General features: G+C 34.7%; 1 protein-coding gene across 2 annotated transcripts in view; it reads left to right on the top strand.

Moving 5' to 3' along the window:
- ABCA5 (ATP binding cassette subfamily A member 5) overlaps positions 1-18,887 on the top strand; it is an 86,506-nt gene that overhangs the window by 40,827 nt on the left and 26,792 nt on the right. For both annotated transcript variants that reach the window (XM_025363034.1, XM_025363035.1), the window contains exons 12-21: positions 858-968; positions 2,150-2,325; positions 2,901-3,020; positions 4,547-4,685; positions 5,975-6,065; positions 6,249-6,388; positions 8,192-8,311; positions 12,165-12,366; positions 15,845-16,014; positions 18,671-18,798. In XM_025363034.1, coding sequence (XP_025218819.1) covers positions 858-968; positions 2,150-2,325; positions 2,901-3,020; positions 4,547-4,685; positions 5,975-6,065; positions 6,249-6,388; positions 8,192-8,311; positions 12,165-12,366; positions 15,845-16,014; positions 18,671-18,798 — 1,397 coding nt within the window. The remainder of the gene's footprint in view (positions 1-857; positions 969-2,149; positions 2,326-2,900; positions 3,021-4,546; positions 4,686-5,974; positions 6,066-6,248; positions 6,389-8,191; positions 8,312-12,164; positions 12,367-15,844; positions 16,015-18,670; positions 18,799-18,887) is intronic.

Below are 18,887 nucleotides of genomic sequence, written 5' to 3'. Positions count from 1 at the left end.
CAGCCTCTCAAAGTGTTGGGATTACAGGCATGAGCCACTGTGCCTGGCCAGCCTAGTTTTTTGATAAGCCATTTCTGCTTCATCATTTCAGATCCCCATCTCCTGTCTTCCTTCATTCCTTTATATATCCATTCAGTGATTGCTTCATTAAATCTAACCTTTCAAGCCATTTCTATACTGTTAGTTAATTTCTTGTTTTGTTTTTGCTAGTTTATTTAAATGCCCAAATATCCTTGAGAACAAATTTTTGTTTGTTTTAATTCCCTTGGTAATTCCCAAAAATTGGGACATAGAAAACTCCCAAATATTTTGTATACTCCTAAATCTTGCTGTATGAACAAATAAAGTTTATCTTTTTTATTTTTATTTTTATTTTTGAGACGGAGCCTTGCTCTGTTGCCCAGGCTGGAGTGCAGTGGCGCGATCTCGGCTCACTACTAGCTCCGCCTCCCGGGTTTATGCCATTCTTCTGCCTCAGCCTCCCGAGTAGCTGGGACTCCAGGCGCCCACCACCTCGCCCGGCTAGTTTTTCATATTTTTTAGTAGAGACGGAGTTTCACCGTCTTAACCAGGATGGTCTCTATTGCCTGACCTCGTGATCCGCCTGTCTCGGCCTCCCAAAGTGCTGGGATTACAGGCTTGAGCCACCGCGCCCGGCCGTTTATTTTTATTTACTTTCCTTACTGTTTATATCATTGACTGTAACAAAGAAGCTATTTTACCTGCTATCAAATATGCTGGTACTTTAAATATGTATTTATAGATATATTGCCTTAAAGATTGCTCAAATATGAATTATCATACATAGCTGAACAGACATAAAAATCACATTTGAGTGTTCTTTTTTCCTGAATTAGATTTGTCCTTTGACATATACGAGGGTCAGATTACTGCCTTACTTGGCCACAGTGGAACCGGAAAGAGTACATTGATGAATATTCTTTGTGGACTCTGCCCACCTTCTGATGGTGAGAGTTTTCTGTCTCAAAGAAAAAAAAATTCATTGTATATATTATTTAAATGTGTATTGAATAATTTTTGTCAATGATTGGGACCACCTTCCGTATCTGTAAAGTTGTTTTCTCTTTTTCTTGACTATACACATTTGGTTGTTTTTAGTAGAAAATAAAAATGATTGTATCATGTTTAATAAAGTAAAAGGGATCTAATATTATACATATTTCTATGCATATACACACATAGATGTTGTGTATGTATGTGTTTTTATCAATCATTTTCAAGAAAGGATAAATGAATAACTTATAAAGGATAAATGAATGACTATTTGAAGTTGAGAAAATAAATATAGATATCTAAATATACAGCAGTAGTTCAAAAGGCAATAATCGTAAATGTTCATACTATCTTCTAAAATAGAATTTTAAAAGCATACCTCAAAAGTATAATTTTGATATGTGATTGTTCGGTAGGTGAGAATTCATTATAGTAGCTCCATATTTTGACAGTAACCAAATAGAGTGGCAGTACAATAAATATTTTACTTTACAAAAGGGCTGAATTGTATTGAATCTGCATTTCAACTCTTTAAATGTTATTTAACTTTTAAAATTAGTTTGATTTTGTTGTTTGTCCTTAGTTGTATCACTCTTTGATTGTAGTCATAATATCTTACATTTGTATAAGAATTTATGATTTTTCTCATGATTCTTCATAATGTATGATTGTTTTGCTTTAATAGTTCTCTAGTGGGATATATTAGTGTTCACTTTATAAAAAAGGAGAGCTGGAATTTAAAGAGATTAAGTGATTTGGCCACGACCACACAACTAGTTAGGATAAAATTTATAGTTCTTTAATCCCTCCCCTATTGCATAATGTCTAGAAAATTGTTACTGGAATACAAGTGTAAATAATACATCAGTAGATATTTATATTTAGTGACAAGCTTTTAGTTTCTTGATTTTTCCACTATGTTATATGACTTGTAAGTGATGGAAAATGAGATTGAAATATAAGTGGATGCAGATCACCAATAATATGGAAATGAGGGTGTGTTGTGCCTTGTAAATTTTTATTAATTTTTACCTGATATGTCTGTTATAACCAAATAAGTAAGTTGTCAGGATACTTCAAAACATACACATTATAAAATAATTAATGTACATTTAAATATATATTTTGCTTTTAGGGTTTGCATCTATATATGGACACAGAGTCTCAGAAATAGATGAAATGTTTGAAGCAAGAAAAATGATTGGCATTTGTCCACAGTTAGATATACACTTTGATGTTTTGACAGTAGAAGAAAATTTATCAATTTTGGCTTCAATCAAAGGGATACCAGCCAACAATATAATACAAGAAGTATGCTATTCATATAGAAATCTTTACTTTTATTTTCTGTAATCAATAACCTTTTGTAATGACTTGTGCAATAAAAATATGCTTGAAAATCTAAAATCTAAATATAACACTTGTTCTGAGCCAATAAACAGAAAGCTATTACAAAGAATTAGACAGAATTTGGAGTAAATGTTTTAGCACACATAAAAGTTTGTTTCATCTGGAGGATGCTTGCCTGCCTTATTCCTCGCTTCTCTTCCTCTCATCTCCTCTACCCGCTCCCACTTCCACACATACACTAAGAGCCATCACAGTGATCTCTTCTTACTCCTTCCCTACCACCCAAGAAGGCACAAAAGTAAAATCTTTCCCTCAAGAATCTTGTTACCTGTTGTTTTCATAATTATATATGAATATATGTCAAATGAATTTCCATGCTAAAGGAACACTTTTAAAGTTGATATTAAAATTATTTAAAAACTTATGCTACTTAAATATTTAACACGTTAAAACTTAAAACATTTAAAAAGTAATATTGATAATTATGTAAATAGTATGATTTTAAAAATAACATTGTTCATGCTTTACTTTTACAGGTGCAGAAGGTTTTACTAGATTTAGACATGCAGACTATCAAAGATAACCAAGCTAAAAAATTAAGTGGTGGTCAAAAAAGAAAGCTGTCATTAGGAATTGCTGTTCTTGGGAACCCAAAGGTAAATAAATATTACTTTTACAAATGAGCTCATTTTAAATTATGTCAAATTAAAAAACAGTTTGTAGAAAGATATAATACATTATATAAAGGTTAAGTATACATAAAATACTATATGTTATTATGGATGCAATCATAGTAATGAGATTTTAAAACTGAAGTCAGAAAGATGTATAACTTTTTTTAAATTTTAGTACCTTTCAAGGTACTAGAGGTTTTTGGTTACATGGATGAATTATATAGTGGTGACTTCTGAGATTTTAGTGCACCCATCTCCTGAGTAGTATACATTATACTCAATATGTAGTTTTTTTTATGTCTCACCCCTCTTCCACCCTTCCCCTTCTGAGTTATAGCATCGTTATGATAACTGGTTACTTATAGGAAGGAGAATGGAAGATTAGACTTTAGTTATGACTACCACGTCCCTTCCTTCCTTCCTTCCTTCCTTCCTTCCTTCCTTCCTTCCTTCCTTCCTTCCTTCCTTCCTTCCTTCCTTCCTTCCTTTTCTTTCCTTTCTTTCCTTCTTTTCTTTCTCTCTTTCTTTCATTCTTTCGTTCTTTCTTTCTTTCTTCTTTCGTAGAGATGAGACCTTGCTATGTTGCCCAGGCTGGTCTTGAACTGGCCTCAAGCTATCCTCCCGCCTTTGCCTTCCAAAGTCTTGGGATTACAGGCATGAGCCACCACGCCTGGCCTCCATGTTTTATTTCTTTAAAAAATGATCTGAAGCAAATGTGGCCAAAAAGTAACACTGCTGATTTGGAATGGTAGCTATAATAGTATTACTCTCTTGTTCTCTATAGTTTAAAAAAATTTGTTATAGTTAATAACAAAAGTTAAATAGAACAAAATCAAAGGAGTAATTCAGTTTGTCACTGTCCTGCTTTGATTTTGTATGTATTTGTTTTATGCTGTTCTGTGTTGTAGAAACAGAGAAACAAACTGATGTAGTATTTTACACAAGGCATCAAAACTGACAGGTGCATGCATGCAGCTAGGATGATCTCCTATGGATCCCCACCATCCTGCCACATTTCCCCTGCTGTTGCAGCTGGGGAGTGATTCTGGATCCTGGCTTTATGTTCATTAGTCTTCCTCTCAGTCTCCACCACCATGTTTTTTTTAATATTAAAAATAGTCGTGAAACAAATTGCTTCCCTTGAACTAATATAAAACCATATATTCTTCTCCAAAAAAGCAAGTGTTACATCTGCAAATTTAATTGTTAAGGATAATAGCAATATACTTAATGTTTTGTTTTTTAGTTTATTTGTCTGACTGTTGTTATACTTTTGTGTTATGTATTACAGGCAGCCTTTTAGAATTAAACCAGGGAAAATATTCACATGTCAAATTTATAATGTAAAAAATTTATGTGAACTCAACTATGAATGAAAAAATCTGGTCTAATATATTTCTGATTGAAAATAATAATTTGAAATGGGGCATTTTTTTAGTGTCCATATGTATTTTTAATATTTAGTTTTTCTGAGGATTCCCTGCCCTTCTTCACCTCTTTTCTCACAGATACTGCTGCTAGATGAACCAACAGCTGGAATGGACCCTTGTTCTCGCCATATTGTTTGGAATCTTTTAAAATACAGAAAAGCCAATCGGGTGACAGTGTTCAGTACTCATTTCATGGATGAAGCTGACATTCTTGCAGGTGAGATTTTTGCTTTATTTTCGAAGGCTGAGGTCATGGGCCAAAAGGAAGATGGACATAGAGATGCTAATTCCTGAGGTACAAATAGAGAAGCTTTTACCTAGTGGTATGTTTCCTTCACAAAAAAAGTTTTAAAAAAATTTAAAATGATATATTTTTGCATTGAGAGTCTCCAAGACCATCCCAGGTTTAGTGATGTCCTAGAATAACTCATAGGACTCAGCACGTAGTCATACTCATGACTATGATTTATTACAGCAAAAGGATACAAAGCTAAATTAGCAAAGGGAAAAGGTATATGAGGCAAAGTCTAGAGGAAACCAGAGTGGAAACTCTTTCCAAGAGTCCTCTCCCAGTGGAGTAGAGAGATATGCTTTAATTTCTTCAGCATTGAGTTGTAACAACATGTGCGAAATATCTACTTGGGAAAGTTAGTATATACTCAGTGTTCAAGATTCTTACTGGCTGCCGATCATATAAACATCTTCTGCCTAGCACATACCAAAGTTCCAGACTCCGAAGGAAGGAAGTTGTTCAGCATAAACCACATTGTTTGTACAGGTTAGGCACTGAACCACTCTTATCTGTTTTGAGAATAGTAGGAACCCTCCCAAATCCAAGTTCTCAACGGCCAAGGGCCAACCTTGTAAGCAGGCCTTTCTAAGGATAGAACCTGACCTGCTATGTTAACTCTTTTCTGCACAATTTTATTCACATACATACATATAAAGAATCCAAATTTAAGTCAACACATGACTTTTAATGACAAGATATAGAAGTTTGAAGTTCTAGAGCAACTTCTGTCTGCTTATAATATAATCTAATAAAATTGGGCAAGTCATTCATGTCTTCAGTAGTACCTTTGTTTTTAAAAACCCAACAAACTAACATTTGTTCTTCTTATTACTTCTGTCGATTTTTGGAGTTGTTTCTACATTTGGTTATAAAGGAAATTGTGAAAGTGCTTGTATTGGTAAGCCTTTTAGGAAAAATCAGATATTTGGAATAATATATGGAAAGTGGACTCTAGAGTCAGACTCCTTGAGTAGAGTTCCTGGCTTTGTTACTTAATAGCTGTATGAAACATGTAGAAGGAATGTATTTTCTTTTTGCCTTAGTATTCATATCTGAAAAATAGTTGATGATAATCTGGCACCATCCTCATAAGATTGTTGTGATGATTAATGATGTAACATGGATGACTGTCATATGATAAACCATAAAATATAAATGCCAGTTATTAATGCTGTTGATAACTTAGAAATTGAAATATAAATATTTATCTGCAGATAGGAAAGCTGTGATATCACAAGGAATGCTGAAATGTGTTGGTTCTTCAATGTTCCTCAAAAGTAAATGGGGGATTGGCTACCGCCTGAGGTATCATTCATTTTTATTGACAGTATTCTATATTATACTCTTGCTATACTGCTATTATTTTAGAGGCTTGCTGTCGTATGCTTTGACCATCATTTATGGTACTAAATTTAATTTAAAGCCTTCTTAATTTACTTTTGGCTGTTTATTGTATAATCATTAATTATGATTTTTGGTATTCTCTAGCATGTACATAGACAAATATTGTGCCACAGAATCTCTTTCTTCACTGGTTAAACAACATATACCTGCAGCTACTTTATTACAACAGAATGACCAACAACTTGTGTATAGCTTGCCTTTCAAGGACATGGACAAATTTTCAGGTATTACTTACTTTTAAGTTTCTTGGTGTTTGAACTGGGATCTTATATTGGGAATAGGTTTCATTGATTTCCTTTTTGTTTCCTTCTCCATGTAGTATTGCCATGCTCCCAGGTGGCCAGAGTTAATATTCTGTTTCTGCTTTGTTTTTGAAAGCCAGAAAAAATTCAGCAAAAAAAATTTTTTTTACAAACCATGCAAGAAACTGTAACTAATATATTAAATACTTAAGAAAATGTTTAAAAAATGTAAAAATAATTGTGTTTACTTTGTTGTCAAGAAAAAAAAGAAATTGCTTGTAGGCCTCCTGAGAGTAAGGCATGTATGTATATAGTTTGTATACATTCTCAGGTTCTTTTTTAGTTTCATGATTTCATAATGAATTATATGACAAATCCTTGAATTCTTTTAATCGAGGCATTATTTTTTAACTTTTTAACGAGGAACTCAAACTCAGTCTCCTTCCTCTGTTTAGGAATTTCTTGATAGCCAAAAGGATGTTATTGATGTAAGTACATTGTACAGAATTTTCATAGTATTTATCTCATAATCAGAAAAATATTTTTTTTTAAAAGAAAGAAATCACAAATTAAGTGGACTGAAGTACACTTGCCAACTTAACGCACTTTGGCTATCATTCTATCTACTTATACCTACCTATCTCCTATTCTTTAGTAACATTTATGTAGGCTTATTTTCTACCAGATGCTGGTCTGTGCCTTTTGCAATTATTAGTTTATTTCATTATCCCAATATTTCAAGAAATACATGAGATAAATACTATTATTGCTTTCATTTTACAAATGAAGAACTGAGGCATAAAAAGATTTAAGGAACTTGCCCAAGGTAACACAAGTAGAAAGTGGTGGAGCTGAGTTTTGAACCCAGGCAAATAAGTTCCGGAACTCTTGGTTTTCACCACCATACTTTCTTTGTTGTCTCTTATATTTATTTGATAAATTGTCACGGTATTTCACTGGATTTCACAATGTCTTCTGGGATCTCCTGCAGGATGGACCGTAAGACCTCTTAAAGGAATTCATAATGTCAGCACTTTTTCTAATAATACCAAAATGTTATTTGCCTTATTGACCCTCAGCTTCTCATGATTATACAGTGTTTTCTAGAGACTCCATAATATGTGCTATCACAACAGGTTGAATGCAGAAACAAATATGAGAACCCATCTGTCCTCTGTTAAGACAAACATTAATGAGATTTGCAGAAATACAAAACAACATTCTCTTCTCATTATTTTTGTTTTAAAAGATGCAGTTTTTAAAGATAAAATTGTGTTAACCTGTAATAGGTTTATTTTTATTATTTTTTAAAAGATGAATAAGTATTCAAATGGTTTTTGTATATTTTCTAATATACATATTTATGTTATTGTTCAATATAGTAACATTCTCAGTTTTAATTTCAAATACTGTAAAATTTTTGTTAGTTTATAATATGATATAGATATAATATGATAATAGATATATTCCTGTAAATAAAATTTCTTTGAGGTCCTTAATTTATAAGAATGTTAAGCCTGTTACTTAGGCTGGAGTTCAGTGCCATGATCACAGCTCACTACAGCCTCAAACTCTTGGGCTCAAGTGATCCTCCCACCTGAGTCTCCTGAGTAGCTAAGACTACAGGCTTGCATCAGTATGCCTAGATAATTTATTTTATTTTTTTAGAGATGGGTCATGGTATGTTGTACAGGCTGTTCATGAACTTATTTTTAAAGGATATTTTACAATAATTTATGATAATATGCTTAATGATATACTGTTCTTTCATTTTCTTTCTTTTAGGTTTGTTTTCCGCCCTAGACAGTCATTCAAATTTGGGTGTCATTTCTTACGGTGTTTCCATGACGACTTTGGAAGATGTATTTTTGAAGCTAGAAGTTGAAGCGGAAATTGACCAAGCAGGTAAAAACAGAACTAACAAAACATTTTAGGCAATGGACCAGACAGATGGTGAATAAGACAAAAATTATATAAATGTGAATTTTATATTATTTTTTGGAAGAAAGGGTAAAAGTATACAAGTAAATAAGTAATGAGATACTTACTGATAGTGATAGGAGTTATGCAGGAAATAATGGGGTGGTCTTAGAAGGCAGCGAATTTAGGTTATATCATCAGGAAGGACTTTGTTGAGATGATACTTGACCCAAGACCTGTATAACAAGAAAAATCAAGTAGGTGAAGATTTTCGGGTAGAAATTTTCAGATAAAGAACTGCAACTGCAAAGATATTAACTGAGGAATGAGTTGGATGTCTTTGAGGGATTAAAAAAAAGGCTACCGTGGCTGGAGCCATGGTGAAGATATTACACAGCAAAGTCAGGAGGATACTCAAAGGGATAGATCATGTTTTGCCTTTGAACATCTGGAAAACAATTTCATTTGTTTTCTTATTGTAGTGTGAAGCTATCAGAGAGTTTTAAAGCAAATAGGTACTATGATCTGATTTGAATTTTTAAAAAACACGTTCTGGTTGTTGAATGATGAGAGGATTAGAAATGAAGTGTGGAAGTAGGAAGACCAGTTAGGAAACTATTATAGTTAATACTACCTTGAACTAGGGTGTCAGTGAAAATAGGGAGGCCAGGTGCAGTGACTCATGCCTATAATCCCAGCACTTTGGGAGGCCAAGGCAGGGAGATCGCTTGAGCCCAGGAGTTCCAGACCAGCCTTGGCAACATGGCAAAACCTTGTTGCTACAAAAAACACAAAATAGCCTGGTGTGGTAGTGTGTGCCTGTAGTTCCAACTACTCTAGAGGCTGAAGTGGGAGAATCACCTGAGCCCAGGAAATCAAGGCTGCAGTGAGCCATGATGACACCACTGCACTCCAGCCTGGGCATCAGAAGGAGACCCTGTTAAAAAAAGGGGGAAAGAACAGGTTTGGGTTATATTGGTGGTAGTGGTGATGAGTTGCTGATAGATTGAGTGTTAGAGGTTCAGGAGATGGTGGAATGAAGAATAATTCCTAAGCTTTTGGCTTGATAACTGGAAATGAGATTGCCATTTCCTGAAAATAGGGGAAGAGTAGGTATGTGGAAAGAAGGAATGCAGGCACAAGTTTTTTCCTTTTTTTTTTGTTTTTTTGAGATGGAGTCTTGCTCTGTCACCCAGGCTGGAGTGCAGTGGCGCAATCCTGGCTCACTGCAACCTCCGCCTCCCAAGTTCAAGCGATTCTCCTGCCTCAGTCTCCCAAGTAGCTGGGATTACAGGCGCCTGCCACCATGCCCGGCTAATTATTGTATTTTTTAGTAGAGACAGTGTTTTACCATGTTGGCCAGGCTGGTCTTGAACTGACCTCAGGTGATCCACCCACCTTGGCCTCCCAAAGTGCTAGGATTACAGGCGTGAACCACCGCTCCCAGCCCAGGCATGAATTTTGAGTATATTGTTTGAGATGCATCTGGAGCTAAATGAAGACGTTAGGGCTGAAGATGCAGATTTCAAAGTTACTCATAGATAGATGGTGCTATGGCATTGGATGAAATCTTTTACTTGGGTAGGGAGTATAGATAAGAATTGAGGGGCAAGCCCCCTGGGTGAGCAGTGGAGAAGGAGCCAAAAGGGCTGACCATGAATGCGCAATTATTACTCTACTTTTTCATGAAAGAGTGAAAATGGAAAAACCTAGAAAAATGGTGTTTTAGGAAAGAGGAAGTGGTCAGTTATTTGTCGATTGCTGTGAAGAATAAGATGAGGACAAAAAGGGTAGTTTTGGTAACATAAAAGATGGTGAGGGATTTGGTAGAGTGTAAGAGTGTTGATCTTGACAGATCAATTTCATGATGCAGTAAGGAGCAAAGTGGATCTATTTAGTTTACAGTGAGAACATGAGTTGAGGAATCTTTCTTATGATTGAAGGTTAGCAAAATGTCTGTAGTGGCAGGTGAGGAGAGCAAAGGAAACCAGGATGTTAGTTCACAGTTGTTAAAAGAGTTGAGATGCTGCAAATACACATTTTGCATGAATGTCGAGTGGCTGATGATTAAAATCATTGTGATACCAAAGTCAAGAATCAAGCTGAATATATCATCATGGAGTAAACTTGCATTATATTATGCTAAAATAAATCTGAAACTTAAAAAAATCTTCCTAGAATTTAATTATTCATGATTTGGTAGTCAAATTTTAAAAGATTGGCCTTATTGTGTGGGAACAATAATTTGTCAGCATCACTAACTGTAAAGTTGCTCCTGTAGTCCTACATTTATCATCCCAGATGCTCACTTTCAAATGCAGTGAGGAGAAGCCATATGTTTTTGAGTTCTTAATTTTTCTTTTGTTATTATGTCTGGATCAATGAAGATTTATCTGAAAATTAATGTATGTGATTTTGTAGTTTCTCCTTCTTTTGAAATTTTTAAATGATGAAGTTGGCGTTCTGCTTTTAGTTCACCCTCACAAATTGTGGAAGAATCCAAAATAAAACTTTTATATTGAAAGTGTATGGCCTTAATGGAATTAAATAACTAAAAAAAGAAGTCTCCCAAATTTGTTTTAATACTTTGAGTACTAGTGTACAGAACCACTATATAAAATTAATATTATATAATCTTATTTCTTTTTATATTATTATCTAAATTAAAAAATACATGTATTGGCCCAAAAGTTACAATGTGCTTCCTAAAGTTATCTGACTAGTACATTCTCTTTAATATTTGCACTAACTGTCAATATTTTTCTGCATCTAAAGTTCTGAATGTCTGTTTTTGAGTTTAAAATAAACCTCAATTGTGTAATATTTTATTCTTGCCATTAAATAAATATATGTTTATGGTTTCATTGGTAGAATTTTAACATAAAGTACATAAATACATTTTTATTCCAAATACATTTGGAATGTTTAACTGTAATTTAAATGAATATTAAATATTAAAATGAAATCTGAATGACATACCTTATTCACACTACTGAATTTGTTATACCTTTTAAGTGTTGTGCTAATAATCTGTATGATCACACTGTCATTGATCATGTACAACCTCAGTAATGCCAGGAAATTACATTGAAGTAGACATTTGGCTCTTAAACCTTCCAAAGACTAAAGATGAAGTTGAAGGGCAGAATTTGGCTGAAAACTGAGCCTGAGGCTAAATTTTAATTGAGAACTAGTGTAAAGCCAGGAGAGGACTCTCAAACATGGAGATAAGAGAGAAGTCGCGTATATGATCAGGACATGATGTTAGGTTGTAGTCAGAGAGGAAAAGTTGACATAAAAGTTGGATATTGTACAGATACAGAGATAATAAGATCTTAAATATGCACATGCGTCCAGTTAGATTTTGAACTAGTGGAATTATACCATGTGTCTCCTTTGCATCTGTCCTCTTTTACTCAATATGACATTTGTGAAGTTCAACCATGTTGTTGTGGGTACAGTAGTTGGTTCATTTTCGTTGGTTTACACTGTTCTCTTATATTCATATGTTACAACTATTCATCCATTCACCTGTCAGTAGACATTTGGGTTCTTTCCAGGATATGGGTTTTCTAGATAGGCTCTACTAAGAATGTTCTTATACATGTGTTTTGGTGAAGTCTATATTCATACCTCCGTTGGGTATATACCTGTTGGGGATCTCTTGGATCAAAAGATATATGTATGTTCAGCTTTAATAGATACTGCCAGAATATACGAGAGTTCCATTTGTTCCACATAACTGCCAGACCTATGCTTCTTTAAATTTCCCTGCTTCAGAAAGATTTTATCTTTTTTAATGAATATACTGAAATGTTTGTTTTGTTTTGGCAAATAGATTATAGTGTATTTACTCAGCAGCCACTGGAGGAAGAAATGGATTCAAAATCTTTTGATGAAATGGAACAGAGCTTACTTATTCTTTCTGAAACCAAGGCTTCTCTAGTGAGCACCATGAGCCTTTGGAAACAACAGATGTATACAATAGCAAAGTTTCATTTCTTTACCTTGAAACGTGAAAGTAAATCAGTGAGATCAGTGTAAGTATAATTATCACCCTTATACCTGATGGATTGTTTTTTAAGGATACAAATTGGTTTTACCATCTTAATTTTTAAAATGTTAACATATGTAAATAATTTATATAGTTTTGAAAGAGTACCACTATAATTTCACAATGTTAGAGAAAAAAATTACAATGATTTCATCAAATACCCTGTCTTACACTTTTTAAACTAGCATTTATTGTCTCATCTATAAAGTGAGGAAATAACAAATGTTCCCTAATTGTATAATTTTTGAATTACTGTTATTGTATCTTTTTCTTTCTTTCACCTGGGAGCACAGATTCAAGTTTCCTTGAATATGTTAATACACTCCCCGTTGTATCTTAAATTTTGTTTTGCGTTTCTATTTTTTCACTATTTTTTGCATCTATTAGTTAGTTTTTATAACTACTTTTTGTAAATAGCAGGAAAAATGAGTTTTACCTCTATCATATGAGGAAACTGAAAAATAAAGAAGGCTACATAGCTAGTAGATCTGGGATCAAAATGACATCTTTTCAAGTTAGCTTTAGCCTTTCTCTAGGGTACTGGGAACTGAATTATTTGGAGATAACGTTAACCACTTTCATATACCACACACCTATCTTAAGTCCAAAATGGCGGTAGTAATAAGGCTTAATAATTAAGAATAAGAATATAGTTATATGTTTGGAATATGCTAAATTTATATGTTCTTCTTTGACCAAATTCATTGTCAAACAAATGTCAGTCATGTATCTGATTTATTCCTGGGTCGGCATTACTGAAAGAAAAATGTTTATTTAAATCAGCATGTTTCAATGTATTTTATTTTATTTTATTTTTTATACTTTAAGTTCTGGGATACATGTACAGAACTTGCAGGTTTGTTACATAGGTATACACGTGCCATGGTGGTTTGCTGCACTCATCAACCCATCATCTACATTAGGTATTTATCCTAATGCTATCCCTCCCCTAGACCCCACCCCGACAGGCCCCGGTGTGTGATGTTCCCCTCCTTGTGTCCATGTGTTCTCATTGTTCAGCTCCCACTTATGAGTGAGAACACGAAGTGTTTGGTTTTCTGTTCCTGTGTTAGTTTTCTGAGAATGATGGTTTCCAGCTTCATCCATGTCCCTGCAAAGGACAAGAACTCATCCTTTTTTATGGCTGCATAGTATTCCATGGTGTATATGTGCCACGTTTTCTAAATACCATTCTCATAAAATGCACTCAGAAAAATAATTAAAATACTGGCTGGGCTCAGTGGCTTACACTTGTAATCTCAACACTTTGGGAGGCCAAGGCAGGCAGATCATGAGGTCAGGAGATCAAGACCATCTTGACCAACATGGTGAAACTCCATCTCTACTAAAAATACAAAAAAAATTAGCTGGGTGTGGTGGTGTACGCCTGTAGTCCCAGCTACTCAGGAGGCTAAGGCAGGAGAATTGCCTGAACCCAGGAGGCGGAGGTTGCAGTGAGCTGAGATCGTGCCACTGCGCTCCAACCTGACAACAGAGCGAGACTCTGTCTCAAAATAAAATAAAATAAAATACTTCAGTCAGCTTTGACTGCCATAACAAAATACCATTTACTGGGTGGCTTAAACAGAATATATTTTTTTCGCAATTCTGATGGCTACAGGTCTGAGATCAGAGTGCCAGCATGGTGAGGGCTGTCTTCCTGGCTTGTGGAAGGCCACCATCTCACTGTGTGCCCATATGACCTCTTTGTGTACACTGGCATGTACCCTCTGGTGTCTCTTTTTATAAATGTACTAATCCCATCATGGGGACCCCACCCTCATGATGCCAACTTATGCAGATTACCTTTCTGAAGTCCCATTTCCAAATACCATTATATCGGAGTTAGGACTTCAACATACAAATCTGGGGAGGCACAAACATTCAATCCACAACAAAATGTGTTCCATGGTCAAATACATTTAGAAAATATTACTCTTTTACTCCCTATATTAAAGAGTTATTCATTAGCATAGAAAAACACATGAGATGTTCTGTGGTAAAGAAATTCCTTCAACTTTGTTTAACCTCATGTTCCAAATATTATTTAATTGTGAATATTTTTTAACCTAAATCACTTCTTAACTTATTGTGGAACTGGATCCATGCCATATGCTTTTGAAATCTTGTCAGATATAACAATTTAAGAAATATATTTTTTTTAATTATGGAATATGTGAAAATTATAAATGGCTAAATAAAGTATGATGATCTAAGCTCTCCAACCACTTGTTAGGACACTTACTACATGTAATACAGAGATATTTTATCAGATAAGTAGCTGCCTTCCAGATAAAAGGGCATTGTAGTATACCTTGCTTTGCCTACTGAGAGCAGCAATGGCAATTAATATGATAAAATTGCGATTAGGATGAGATTTCAAAGATATCAGCCATTCAGAGTTTAATTGTATTTTTATTTGCTTCTCTATATCTAAAATATTTTTATTCTTATGTGAAAAGTAAATGAGGCCTCGTGCAGTGGCTCACGCCTGAAATCCCAGCACTGTGGAAGGCTGTGGCAGGTGAATCATTTGAGGCCAGGAGTTTAAGACCAGTCTGGCAAACATGGCAAAACCCTGTTTTTACTAAAGTACAAAAATTAGCTGGATACAGTGGCACAGGCCAGTCGTCCCACTTACTTGGGAGGCTGAGGCATGAGAATCGTTTGAACCTGGGAGGCAGAGGTTGCAGTGAGCTGAGATCTCACCACTGCACTCCAGCCTGTGTGACAGAGTAAGACTCTGTCTCAAAAAAAAAAAATGGTTAAGATAGAGACAGGACAGGAAGTAATTCCTTCAGGAGTAGAGACAAATATTTGAGACATAACATCTTGTGCTTTAACAGTTATAACTACGTGTTTACATACTCATGAAAATTTAAGGGCGTCACTGATCTAAAATATACTTTTATAACTTTTAATTTTTGTCATACGGTATTGACTTTCTCTCCAGTATTGTCATAAGATCATTTTGGGGAATAGGATTTCTTTTTTTTTTTCCAGGTTTTTTCCTTTGTTTTTTCAGTTGTTATCTTTTAACTATCTAGAGTTTAAATCTATACCAATGTGGGCTGGGCAAGGTGGCTCACACCTGTAATCCCAGCATTTTGGGAGGCTGAGGCAGGCAAGCTCCTTGTTTGAGCTCAGGAGTTCGAGACCAGCCTCAGCAACATGGTGAAACCCCATCGCTACAAAAAATAACAAAAATTAGTTGTGTACGGTGGTATGTGCCTGTAGTCCCAGCTATTCAGGAGGCTAAGGGGAGAAGATTGCTTGAGCCCAGGAGGCGGAGGTTACAGTGAGCTGAGATCACGCCCCTTACACTCCAGCCTGGGTGACAGAACCAGACCCTGTCTCAAATAAAAACAAAAAAAGTCCTGATTATCAATGTGAAGGGAGACTTTTAATTGATTTTCATATTAATGTAATATGTACCATGAACTGTGTTTTTTTTTTCTTTTCAGGTTGCTTCTGCTTTTAATTTTTTTCACAGTTCAGATTTTTATGTTTTTGGTGCATCACTCTTTTAAAAATGCTGTGGTTCCCATCAAACTTGTTCCAGACTTATATTTTCTAAAACCTGGAGAGAAACCTCATAAGTACAAAACAAGTCTGCTTCTTCAAAATTCTACTGGTGAGAGTGTGTGAAGGTCTGTGAATGAGTGTTGGGCATGGAGCGTAGGGTTGAGGGGTGGATAAAGGTCTAGATTTTAGAAATATATTTAAGGTAAAGGCGTGGTCTATCTGCATGAAATCTATAGTTCAATACATCTCTTATTGATGCTGAAGAATATATTACAGTAAATTTTGGTTTACAAATAAATGACAGTTTTGGCCAGGCGTGATGGCTCACACCTGTAATCCCAGCACTTTGGGAGGCTGAGGCAGGTGGATCACCTGAGGTCAGGAGTTTGAGACCAGCCTGGGCAACATGGTGAAACCCCATCTCTACTAAAACTATAAAAGTTAGCCAGGCATGGTGACACGCACCTGTAGTCCCAGCTACTCAGGAGGCTGGGCAGGAGAATCGCTTGAACCCGGGAGGCAGAGGTTGCAGTGAGCCAAGATCATACCACTGCATTCCAGTCTGGGCAACAGAGGGAGACTCTGCCTCAAAAAATAAAATAAAATAAGGTAAAAATAAATAAGTAGTTTTAAAAAATACTCTAATTTATACTTTGTATAATAGTAAAATTTCTTTTTTTAATAATGTTATTCTTACCAGCATATTTTAAGCTGATAAGCTCATGATGAGCAAAATATACTTCAAAAGTTGAAAAACCCTCTTTACAAAGAGTTATAGTACATAATATTTATAGAAGTATGTGTCTGCATAGAAGTATTTAATTCTTCAAGGACAGTCTGAAGAATTAGTTAAAACTAAGAAAAATAAGACAAATATAAATCTCTCTAATTGAATACATTAGATTTGTAATGGATATTTTTGGCTTTGCTATTAGTGTTCTTACCACATAGTTGTTAAATATGAAAAAAATTTAGACATACAGAGTTGAGCAAAGCTCAAAACAAAAAACTGACATAGTGTTCTCATTTTCAAAATGTTAAAAGCTAATACAAACTTTATTCATAAGTGATCAGTTGTTCCTAAAACATTTCCTATTCTGTAACAAACTCTGTGGGGTTTAACCTTTCTAACACTTCACCTACATTCTAGTATCATTCCTTTTTGATTCACTAACTGATTGAAAAAAGACTTTGCCAAGTATTAAAGTAATAAGCCTGGCTAGGAATGATTATAAATTACTATTAAAATCATCACTGTTAAAATCTGGTGCTTGTTATATTACATAACCTTCATTCTTTCGGATAAAGATCCATTTATTGATGGATAAATGAGTGAGAACGTGGAAAATTACTTGGAGCATGGAAAATTAATGGAAAATTACTCGAATGGAAAATGTTAGGTTTTGCAATTTTTTTCTTTCATTAGGAATTCTCATTTTGGTTTTAAAATACATTTTATATTGTTAACATATAATCCTTACACTATGATAATCTTGACATTTTTTACATGTGTCCAGGGAATTGTACATGTATCTCAAATATTTCTTTTTTTAAAAAAAAGGACCTTGGCTTCAAACAAAATCTTTTTGCTTTGAGTTAATTCTCATTGAGCTTTAGAAATTCTAGTATTTTCAGTTTCTCTTTATTTTTTATTCTTAGAGTTGCTTGCTTATGCATGCCATATTTTCCTAAGCCTCATGTGTGTTCCAAAATGAAACCACTTTTTTTTTGAACCACTGGCCTCTCTGTATATATATTAGGTAGTATCTTGCCCACCTTGCAGAGCTTTTTGTATCTCTTGTGCTGTAGTTCCTTCACTTATAATGTGTCTCTCTTCTCAGGGTACATAGCTGTTCTTGCAAGTCAGAGATAAGAGATCAGTTAAGGTACTAGATTGGGTACTAGATTGAGTAAAGTAGTGTCACCATTCTCTATGACACTGAGATATGGTGCTGTGTCTGATCCACCCTGCCATACTATTCAGTTACTAGTAATGTTTTGCTTTGTTTGATTTAAATTTCTCTCAAAGTGACATTTGTCCTTCTCTGAATCCTGGTTTTTGTTATGATAGAGGGGAAACTGCATCTATTCGGCAGACATGTTGGTATAGATTTAAATCCCAACAGGATTTAAAATCTTACTCTTGGCTCCAGGTACTTTAGAGAATGTAGGTAGAGATGTGATTATGTGTTTGAATATTTTAAGGTAGTTAAGGCAATTGACGTGTCTGCCCAGAGCCTACAAAAAAATCCTCTAGGGAGTGATGTTACCACGCCTATACCTTTCTGAGCTTAGCAGGTTATTTTGTTACCTAAAATTGTCAGATTTTTATTCTTATTATTTAACCAAATTTCATGTATTATAGGTTAATTTTTCAATGTTAATAATAGTTGTAGCAGCAGCAGCAGCCGCGGCAGCTAAAATATGCACAGTTACTATGTGTCAGGTTCTAAACTCTGTGTATATATTCAGTCATTTAATCCTCATGATCACTCTACCTATAAGGCAGATATACTTATTTTACCCGCTTTACAAAAGAGGAAACTTAAGGTCCAGAGCATCTAGGTAACTTGCTTGAAGGACAAATAGTTTAATGTTACAACTCAGCTTTAAAACCAGGCTGACTGGCTTCAGAGTCAATGTACTTACTTGTGTATTCGCTAATGAAAATAAAATATTTCTTTAAAACTAGAATTTTCTTCCCAATGTTACTAAAAGCCTTGTTTAAACTTATTCTTTATTATTTGCTTATTTTCTAACACCAGACTCAGATATCAGTGATCTTATTAGCTTTTTCACAAGCCAGAACATAATGGTGACTATGATTAATGACAGTGACTATCTATCCGTGGCTCCCCATAGTGCGGCTTTAAATGTGATGCGTTTAGAAAAGGTAAGATGAATGCAGTGAATGAATATCCATTTGGGAGTTATGCAAGATTAAAACATTTCTTCTAAAATTAATTATTTGTTGATTTGACC

This window comes from Theropithecus gelada, chromosome 16 (assembly GCF_003255815.1).
Source record: "Theropithecus gelada isolate Dixy chromosome 16, Tgel_1.0, whole genome shotgun sequence".
NCBI lineage: Eukaryota > Metazoa > Chordata > Mammalia > Primates > Cercopithecidae > Theropithecus > Theropithecus gelada.
This window is presented reverse-complemented; position numbering and strand designations above follow the sequence as displayed.